This window comes from Doryrhamphus excisus, chromosome 16 (assembly GCF_030265055.1).
Source record: "Doryrhamphus excisus isolate RoL2022-K1 chromosome 16, RoL_Dexc_1.0, whole genome shotgun sequence".
Classification (NCBI taxonomy): Eukaryota; Metazoa; Chordata; class Actinopteri; order Syngnathiformes; family Syngnathidae; genus Doryrhamphus; species Doryrhamphus excisus.
The window spans coordinates 1,979,817-1,989,992 of record NC_080481.1 but is presented as its reverse complement, the minus strand read 5'-3'; the positions used below and the strand labels follow the sequence as shown (position 1 = coordinate 1,989,992).

General features: G+C 40.5%; 1 protein-coding gene across 2 annotated transcripts; it reads right to left on the bottom strand.

Annotated features, from left to right (window-relative positions):
• Nucleotides 1-2,284: 2,284 nt before the first annotated feature.
• Nucleotides 2,285-9,841, bottom strand: LOC131104438 (uncharacterized). Of its 2 annotated transcripts, none has more exons than XM_058051607.1 (6): nucleotides 8,869-9,841; nucleotides 8,423-8,740; nucleotides 6,410-6,730; nucleotides 6,212-6,304; nucleotides 5,311-5,348; nucleotides 2,285-5,190 (listed from the first exon to the last, which is right to left on the bottom strand). In XM_058051607.1, exons 1-6 carry the CDS (start codon nucleotides 8,903-8,905, stop codon nucleotides 5,056-5,058), a joined length of 942 nt encoding a protein of 313 aa, XP_057907590.1. In that variant the 5' UTR covers nucleotides 8,906-9,841; the 3' UTR covers nucleotides 2,285-5,055. The 2 variants fall into 2 exon arrangements, with proteins under 2 accessions (XP_057907590.1, XP_057907591.1); XM_058051608.1 differs by having other exon boundaries at nucleotides 2,285-5,187.
• Between the last annotated feature and the right edge of the window lie 335 nt (nucleotides 9,842-10,176).

The window sequence follows — 10,176 nt, the reverse complement described above, 5'->3', positions numbered from 1 at the left end:
GAAAGGAAACAACTTGAAGGCTACCGTTTAGGTCGCTAGCTCTCTAGTGTGCGAGTTAGCATGTGTCTCAAGACCCTGCAGTTGTGCAATATGTTGTAAATAAAAAGAGTATAAATGTGACTATAGTCGTGTTTTGTCATGTCTTTTTAATAAATGTGTTTTTTTTTTGTTTGTTTCGGGAGCATACTATTGGCGTGATGACTGCAGGAACATCCACCAGAACAAGACGCTTTCTTTTAGAAGTCAGAATTCCAACTTAGCTCCACTCCTCACACGTCAGCATCTTCGGTTAAATATTTCCAGATGACAAGTGAGGCCTCGTTGTGTGACTCTTTGGAAGGTTTCCAATTCTCCTACTAATAAGGAAGAGGATCAAAACGGTAAATATCGCCATAAAGTATCCGAGTACCGATGCCTACGGTCCCATTGATCCATTCAGACCTCCACGATTCCCGGGAGCCTCGCTGGACTCCATAGGCATCTCCGTGTTTATTTGACCCCATAGCCTTCACCAGGCACAACAGTGATCCTGTTTGTCTTACGGTTCTTGGAGTTATTGGAGTCCGCTCACAGGCCTTCCTAAAATCAATAAACAGTTCGGAGGGAGATCCACGTTTTGTTTTGCTGCTTCAACGCTCCATCTCGGGACGTCTCAAGACGAAGAAGGAAGCTTCTGCAGTTAATTAGAACCAGATTTAGTTTCAGCTGGGATGTGGACACGGGCTGACTGACAACGTGTTTGCTTAAACTTCTCCGCATACAAGAAAGGATATGATTCATTTTAATCGTGCGTGTTAATGTTAATGTTAATGATGGACATAAAACCGATGAGTCGTCACACACTTGACCGAGTTAAAGTAACAGGAACTAACAAGATATGTCCCGTTCTGAAACAGTATGCTCTTTGTCTCTGGGAGTCACTGCCAAACTCTTTTATGACCATGTTTACATGGACCAACTGAACGGGAAAGGCCAACTGACCTTATTCTGCTTTGTGTGTATCTGTGATTCATCTAAACCAGGAACGGACTCGGACGATGGTCTTTAGTCCCCAAAAATTATTTAATTTAAATTCAATTTAAAGTACATATTATTATTTTAGTCTTAAGTCATGGTTTTAAAACTGAAATCAAAATGTGTAATTTATTATAATTATTTGGGCCGCAATGGACTATTCCATGTGACTGTGTATGCGCGTATTGATTCCATAAGGAGAGGAAAGTTCTTATCTAAGCTAGCAAAGGTATCAAACGTTTTCACAGTCATAGCAAAATAGAGGCTTCACGGCGGCCACACAGCTAGGAGACCCGAGTTTGATTCCATCCTTACTCCGGTTTCCTCCCACATTCCAAAAACATGCTAGGTTCATTCATTCATTCATTTTCCACCGCTTATCCTCATGAGGGTCGCGGGGGGGTGCTGGAGTCAATCCCAGCTGTCTTCTGGCGAGAGGCGGGGTACACCCTGGACCGGTCGTCAGCCAATCACAGGGCACATATAGACAAACAACCATTCACACTCACATTCATACCTATGGACAATTTGGAGTCGCTAATTAACCTAGCATGTTTTTGGAATGTGGGAGGAAACCGGAGTACCCGGAGAAAACCCACGCATGCACGGGGAGAACATGCAAACTCCACACAGAGATGGCCGAGGGTGGAATTGAACCCTGGTCCTCCTAGCTGTGAGGTCTGCGCGCTAACCACTCCACCACCGTGCAGCTAGGTTAATTAGCGACTCCAAATTGTCCATAGGTATGAATATGAGTGTGAATGGTTGTTTGTCTATATGTGCCCTGTGATTGGCTGGCCACCAGTCCAGGGTGTACCCCGCCTCTCGCCCCGAAGACAGCTGGGATAGGCTCCAGCATCCCTCGCGACCCTCATGAGGATAAATGGTAGAAAATGAATGAATGGTTAGCTTGTCTTTGCTCTAACAAAAATATGAAATATTGTATTTATTAACATCATTAACATTGAATCCTATATTATTAACCGCTATAAAACGACAGATGAGCGTATTTTCAGAATTCAGAGGAATGACTGAGGATCTTTTTCGGTCCTCAGATCAAAAGATGAGTAGTTGTGTTTTTAGGTCACTTATGCATGCAATATGTCAAAAGTGCAAACTGGTTAAAGTGTCAATATTGATGTTTTTTATCATGCCCACTATGTCATTGAACTCTTCGTCTCCTCACATGTGTCCTTGACTACTGGGACAGACGCTCTTACCTTTGTCCTACTCACTCTTTACTCGTACAGTTTGTTGTGTTTATGTATGTTACATGAATATAGTTTTACAATACAAATATGGAGATGACTTATTAAACATTTTGCATAGGGGTTTGGAAAACATGCACTATATGGGCTGATGTATTGATACCAGATTTTTCAGCTCTTTAAGTTCCATATGGATGACATCATTACTTGCACAAGCGCTTGTTTAAATTCTTTGACCATCTGGGGGCCACAAGAATTCTTTATAGGCTCTCTGAAGGATGAAGGATGTCCGCGTTGAGATTGGACCGTTTAGGAGAAGACTGGATATACGTACATGACTGACGTATGACTGATTGTATGTATGTACATATAACCACTGTTGGCTTGTTGGTATGTGACTCGTTTCACAACAGTGTCAGGAATTGGACCATCACCAGTTTAAAGTCGAAACTGTGTGTATTTTGAAGTTAGACATTTTGGGGGAGGGGGTAAGGGGGTTGTTTGGCTCAAAGTCATTTTACACTTTTATGACCGAGGGTCAGAGAGGCTACCGAGGTCATGAAGTTTTTATTTGGGCTCAGGGGTTGTCGTTTTTTTTTTACTTTAGCACATGGAAAGATGTATGTATTGTGTGTTTATGTGTGCTTGTTATTCTAGTTTTTTTTTTTTCTTTTTTCTTTCACTTTCATTTTCCGGCTACAAACACGTTCATAGAAATGATATTGTTTTAATATATTATGATATGTAAATATATATTTTACTGCTTTAAAGTTGCATCTGGACACGTCCTAGTGGTTTAATATTACAAACTAACATTGGAGTGTTTTTAGAAACCACAAAAGTAGCATTTGGAACTAGGAAAATGCTTTTTTTGTTCTTTTTTGTTCAGTGTTTGATATTGACTTAACTTGACTTGACTTTTGGACTTTTTAAATAAAAATGCAAACAGCTAGCATGCTAGCAACCTGCATCAATACACTATGCCAACTTGCTTCAACAGATGGCTAATATGCAAAATAGCTAAAAAAAAAAAATAACTACACTCGTCACTAGTTTAAATGTCACACATTCACTATCATGACTTTTCAAAATGATTCAATTTGTACTTTGACACTCTCAATGAAAAAACTGAACATTAATATTGTTCTAAAGGCACAAGTCAATGCAGATAAATATTAGCTTGTGGAACGTGAATGTCGAATGTATTTCGACTTTTCTGCCATCTAGCGGGAAAGCAATGACATTGCAACGGGCGCTGTTTTTAGAAACCACAAAAGTAGCATTTGGAACTAGGAAAATGCTTTTTTTTGTTCAACTCGGGGCCAGTGCTTGACATTGACTTGACTTGGCTTGACTTTTGGGCTTTTTAAAAAGAAATGCAAACAGCTAGCATGCTAGCAAAGTGCATCAATACACTATGCCAACTTGGCTAACAGATGGCTAATATGCAAAATAGCTAAAAAAATAAGTACACTCGTCACTAGTTCAAATGTCACACATTCACTATCATGAGTTTTCAAAATGATTCAATTTCTACTTTTCTGACACTCTCAATGAAAAAATGAACATTAATATTGTACTAAAGGCACAAGTCAATGCAGATAAATATTAGATTGTGGAACGTGAATGTCGAATGTATTTCGACTTTTCTGCCATCTAGTGGAAAAGTAATGACATTGCAACGGCCGCTGTTTTTAGAAACCACAAAAGTAGCATTTGGAACTAGGAAAATGCTTTTTTTTTGTTCAACTCGGGGCCAGTGTTTGACATTGACTTGACTTGGCTTGACTTTTGGGCTTTTTAAAAAGAAATGCAAACAGCTAGCATGCTAGCAAAGTGCATCAATACACTATGACAACTTGGCTAACAGATGGCTAATATGCAAAATAGCTAAAAAATAAGTACACTCGTCACTAGTTCAAATGTCACACATTCACTATCATGAGTTTTCAAAATGATTCAATTTCTACTTTTCTGACACTCTCAATGAAAAAATGAACATTAATATTGTACTAAAGGCACAAGTCAATGCAGATAAATATTAGATTGTGGAACGTGAATGTCGAATGTATTTCGACTTTTCTGCCATCTAGTGGAAAAGCAATGACATTGCAACGGGCGCTGTTTTTAGAAACCACAAAAGTAGCATTTTGAACTAGGAAAATGCTTTTTTTGTTCAACTCGGGGCCAGTGTTTGACATTGACTTGACTTTTGGGCTTTTTAAATAAAAATGCAAACAGCTAGCATGCTAGCAAAGTGCATCAATACACTATACCAACTTGCTTCAACAGATGGCTAATATGCAAAATAACTAAAAAATAAGTACACTCGTCACTAGTTCAAATGTCACACATTCACTATCATGAGTTTTCAAAATGATTAAATATTTCAATATCTACTTTTCTGACACTCTCAATGAAAAAACAATGAAAAAACAGAACATTAATATTGTACTAATTGTGGAACGTGAATGTCGAGTCTATTTTGATTTTTCTGCCATCTAGTGGACAAGCAATGACATTGCAACGGGCGCTTTGAGTCCAGCTGTATTTTTTTTTCTTCAAATTATGCAGCCTTGTACATTATGCATCTTAATGTAAAACAGTGCTTGTCAAATAGCGGGGCGTGGGACACTATCGGGGTAGGGGGGGGCGCTTTAATTTCATTATAAATTTATTAACATGCAATTTGACTCTTGAACATCCTTGTATGCTCTCTATTTTGTTGCATTCTCCTGGTTTCGGTCTGTACAGTACAGATAAATGAATACATATTGTTTTCTCTAGTATTTCAAATCGAGGGGGGTGCGGGGGGGTCGTGAATGCCAAATGTTCAGTTCATTGTGTCTTGTTGTGCGATTGAAAGTGTCTCGTAGCTTCCAAAGTCCCTGGTGGCTTCATTGATACTCTGATAGATGCGCTCTTCTGTTCCGGGATTTGGTGGACTGTTTTCATAGCTGGCAACCTGCTAAAAAAATAAAAAACAACAACAACAACAACCCATGAGCAAGTACGGTCCAATACCGGTGGCTATATGCTGTCACGTGAAGCACAGGCCTGTTAAACGATGGCAGGGAATACATCTTACCTCCATGTTGCTGTCTTCGGGGTACCTTCCGTTTTTTCCTGTGGAAGAGACGTAACAGCAAAAGCGATTTTCAGCCCTTTGTATTGAGTTGTAGACTTCTATAGAGCAGGTACACACAATAACCCGCTCAGGAAGCTTTGTAGATCTTCTAGCATCTGTACCTATTCCAGAGGTATTTCCTTCAGATTTCCAAAACGGTCTGTTTTTAATTTATTCCACACACATGCCCCCGCTTCCAGGCATGCCCACTCTGCTGTGATTGGTCTCACTCTACAGCAGGGGTCTCAAACTCAATTTACCTGGGGGGCCACTGGAGCTAGGGTCTGGGCGAGGCTGGGCCGCATCAGGTTTAAAAAACAAAAAACAAAACGCATTTATTAAAAACAGAAAAAAACAATAAAACATTCCACTGTTGTCAAATATCTTAATTTTTTTATTTTTCTGCACAAAATAAGATGAAAAATAAATAAACAAATCAAGAATAAAGAAAATCAATCAGTAATAAATAAATATAATAATAATAATAATAATAAAACGGCAAATAATAAAAACTTAAGAAACCACATATAGTTAAAAAAAAAAATTTTTTCAGATGAAAATGAACAAAGCATTATTAGAGCCCTGTAGACATGACAAAACACGACTATAGTCACATTTATACTAGCCACATTTGGCCCGCGGGACGCGTGTTTGAGACCCCTGCTCTACAGCTTGTACCCGGGCATGCCCATATAAGAAAAAAAAACTCTGAAACCTAGCGTTCAGAGGCATTCCAAACATTTTTCAACGCAACGTTTAACACGACAATACTACATTATAACTACATTTATAGGTCATAAAAATGGTAAAAGCATAACAGGTCACCTTTAAGGAGAACTTCCAAATATTTATAAAAACTCACCATGGACAGTGGACCTCCATCTGTAGAGCAGCAGTAGAAAAAGGGAGACCAACAACACGACAGCAGCAGCCACACACAGCGGGACGGTGTAGTCTGATTGACAGATTCAAACATTTCAAGTAAAAATGGTTGCATCGATATTATTAATATATTAGGATCCAGGGATCAGAGCTTTGGGGGGGTCACGTAGGAACTCACCGCGCGTGACGGCGATCTCAAACTCCTGACACACGTTGAAAGTGTGTGCCCGTCCTGCAGCACACCTGTACCGTCCCGAGTCCGACACCGTGAGCTGTGTCACGGTGATTAGGAAGTAGCTGGTATCCTCGTAGTGGATGCTGTATCGGCCCGAGGTGGAGTCCTTTGTGGTCTCAAACAGAAATTTGTTACATTCCCCCTGACAGAGGAACTTCCTGTCCCATGGTGTCACAAAGCCGGAGCAAAGGATGGTGACGTTCCCGCCTTCTGTTCCCCTGTAGACACGAGGATCGGCCTGGACCACTCCACCGTCACACAAATCTGGGAAAAACAGGAATCATGAGGGTATCCGAGCTGTGTGGCCTGTGCGTTAACCACTCGTCCACCGTGCAGCCACAAACAAATTTTTTTCTTTAATATTTCAACTCTATGCTGCTAAAATGACATTATTTTATTCTTCAATACTGATACATTTTTATCATTAGAATGAATTTTTAAGATTTTTATTAGTAAGTAAATGATTAATTAGTAAAAAGTAATTATTTAATTATTATTTTAATTGGTTAGTTAAACATTATAATTAATAAATAAATACTAATTATTATTTACTAATTAATAGTTATTAATTAGTAAAAAATATAGTAATTAGTAATTAATTAGTAAAAAATAGTAAAAAATCTAAACTTTAGTTTTTAATTAAATAGTTAAAAATTATAATTAATAAATAATTACTAATTATTATTTACTAATAATTATTAATTAGTAGAAAATATTGTAATTAGTAATTAATTAGTAATTAGTGAAAAATTAGTAAAAATCCAAACTTACTACGCCCTGTGTGAAAAAGTGACCCCCCCCCCCTTCCATTAAAATATAACCCTGAGTTCAAGTGCAAAAGGTTATAAAGCCATTTATAAAGCTTTAGGACTCCAGCAAAATACAGTGAGAGCCATATTATCCATAATGGCGAAAACATGTAACAGCGGTGAACCTTCCCAGGTGTAGCGGGCCAACCAAAATGACCCCAAAGGCGCAGGGACGACTGATCCAAGAGGTCACAAAAGACCCCACCAATAACATCCAAAGAACTGCAGGCCTCACTTGCCTCAGTTAAGGCCAGTGTTCATGACATTAAGGCTCGTTTCAATTTTGACAGAAAACACCTTGATGATCCCCAAGACCGTTTTGGAAGGTATGTGTCCCGTTACATCTGGCGTCATAGTATCACCGCATTTCAGAATAAAAGAACCTAATACTAATAGTAAAATATGGTGGTGGTAGTGTGATGGTCTGGGGTTGTTTTCCTGCTTCAGGACCGGGAAGACTTGCTGTGATAAATGTAACTATAACTTCTGCTGTCTAGCAAAAAAAATCCTGAATAATTGTTTACTTTATTGTTATGTCTCATTTTTTAAAATTATATTTTACTTTGACATTTTGAATGCTTTAATAGACGACGATTAACAACGGTTTAATCGATCTAAGTTTCCGTTTCCATGTGTTAGCAAGCTACACGACTGGAACCGCAATTCATTTTCAATGTTAACCTAAAAGCAAGGGGCTGCATGGTGGTCAAGTGGTTAGCGCACAGGCCTCACCGCTAGGAAACCCAAATTCAATCCCACCCTCGGCCATCTCTGTGTGGCCGAGGGTGGGATACCGGGTACTCCGGTTTCCTCCCACATTCCAAAAACATGCGAATTGTCCATCGGTATGAATGTGAGTGTGAATGGTTGTTTGTCTATATGTGCCCTGTGATTGGCTGGCCACCAGTCCAGAGTGTACCCCGCCTCTCGCCTGAAGACAGCTGGGATAGGCTCCAGCAAATGAATAAATGAACCTAGAATGAACCTAAAATGCTAACTAGGGCGTACTCTAACCAAGGTTCCACTGTATGTAATGTCTTGGAAAAAGTTCAACCCATACAATAATAATACAATACAATATAATACAATAATACAACATAATTTAGCATTTCCGCTAATCTTCATGATAAGAGCCACGTCAACTCACCTCTGATGAAGAGCTTGAAGTAGCGTTCCTCAGAGATGTTGTAGGAACTGCTTACGGCGAGCTGGTAAAATCCCGAGTCAGCGCGGGTCAGCTGAGTGATGACTAAGTTCATTTTACCGTCGTAATCCAAGAGGTACCTGCCACTCGGACCTTTGCCCAATTTAGTGTTAATGAGGGTGCCGTTCTTTGCGCACGAATTCTTACACAAAAGTATGTGGCTCTGCGGCGACATTATGACCTCAATCGGAAGTCTGAAGTCTTCGCCTGCCATTTTATGGTAAGTCACCACGGCACCCACGGCTCCATTGAAAAGGACGGCTGAAACAGAGACAAGAAAGACATTTTATCTTTGGATTCTGGACTTTTTAAAGTCAAATGCTCATTCATTCATTCATTCATTCAGTCCAAAGAAATGACAAAAAAAATGTAAAATTTAGAGACTTCACCTGAACAAAAGCAGAAAAGAAGACGCTGCGTGTTCATCTTGAATTTACCGGAAAATCATTGCCCAACTCTCTTAGTCAACATCTAGAAATGACTTCATTTTCCACGGAACGCCTCCTTCACTGTCTACTGTGTTTTTGCTGGATCCTTAACTATACCGGACTTTCATTCATTCATTTTCTACCAATCACAGGGCACATATAGACAAACAACCATTCACACTCACATTCATACCTATGGACTATTTGGAGTCGCTAATTAACCTAGCATGTTTTTGGAATGTGGGAGGAAACCGGAGTACCCGGAGAAAACATGCAAACTCCACACAGAGATGACCAAGGGTGGAATCGAACGCCGGTCTCCTAGCTGTGTGGCCTGCACGCTAACCACTTATCCGCCGTGCAGTCCTAGACCACATTTATTTAACCTTTATTTATCCAAAACATACTAGTAACTCCCAGCTGTCTTTGGACAACAGGCGGGGTACACCCTGGACTGGTGGCCAGCCAATCACAGGGCACATATAGACAAACAACCATTCACACTCACATTCATACCTATGGACAATTTGGAGTCGCTAATTAACCTAGCATGTTTTTGGAATGTGGGAGGAAACCGGAGTACCCGGAGAAAACCCACGCATGCACAGGGAGAACATGCAAACTCCACACAGAGATGGCCGAGGGGTGGAATTGAATCCTGGTCTCCTAGCTGTGAGGTCTGCGCGCTAACCACTCGACCGCCGTGCCACCGAGACAATACTTGTCTTCGTCATTCATTCATTCATTTTCTACCGCGTTTCCTCACAAAGGTCGCAGGGGTGCTGGAGCCTATCCCAGCTGTCATCAGGCGAGAGGCGGGGTACACCCTGGACTGGTGGACAGCCAATCACAGGGCACATATAGACAAACAACCATTCACACTCACATTCAAACCTATGAACAATTTGGAGTCACTAATTAACCTAGCATGTTTTGGAATGTGGGAGGAAACCAGAGTACCCGAAGAAAACCCACACATGCACGGGGAGAACATGCAAGAGGGTGGAATTGAACCCTAGTCTCCTAGCTGTGAGGTTTGCGCGCTAACCACTCGACCACCGTGCCACCGAGACAGTACTTGTCTTTGTCAATTATTTCCCATTTTCATATATTATATATGTATAAGCGGCACGGCGGTCGAGTGGTTAGCGCGCAGACCTCACAGCTAGGAGGACCAGGGTTCAATTCCACCCTCGGCCATCTCTGTGTGGAGTTTGCATGTTCTCCCCGTGCATGCGTGGGTTTTCTCCGGGTACTCCGGTTTCCTCC

Coding starts and splice junctions, on each gene's coding strand:
- LOC131104438 (XM_058051607.1), bottom strand. CDS start 8,905: ATGAACACGCAGCGTCTTCTTTTCTGCTTTTGTTCAG. Junction 8,741..8,868: donor TCTTTTCTGCTTTTGTTCAG/GTGAAGTCTCTA, acceptor TCTCTGTTTCAG/CCGTCCTTTTCAATGGAGCC. Junction 5,191..5,310: donor CCGAAGACAGCAACATGGAG/GTAAGATGTATT, acceptor TTATTTTTTTAG/CAGGTTGCCAGCTATGAAAA.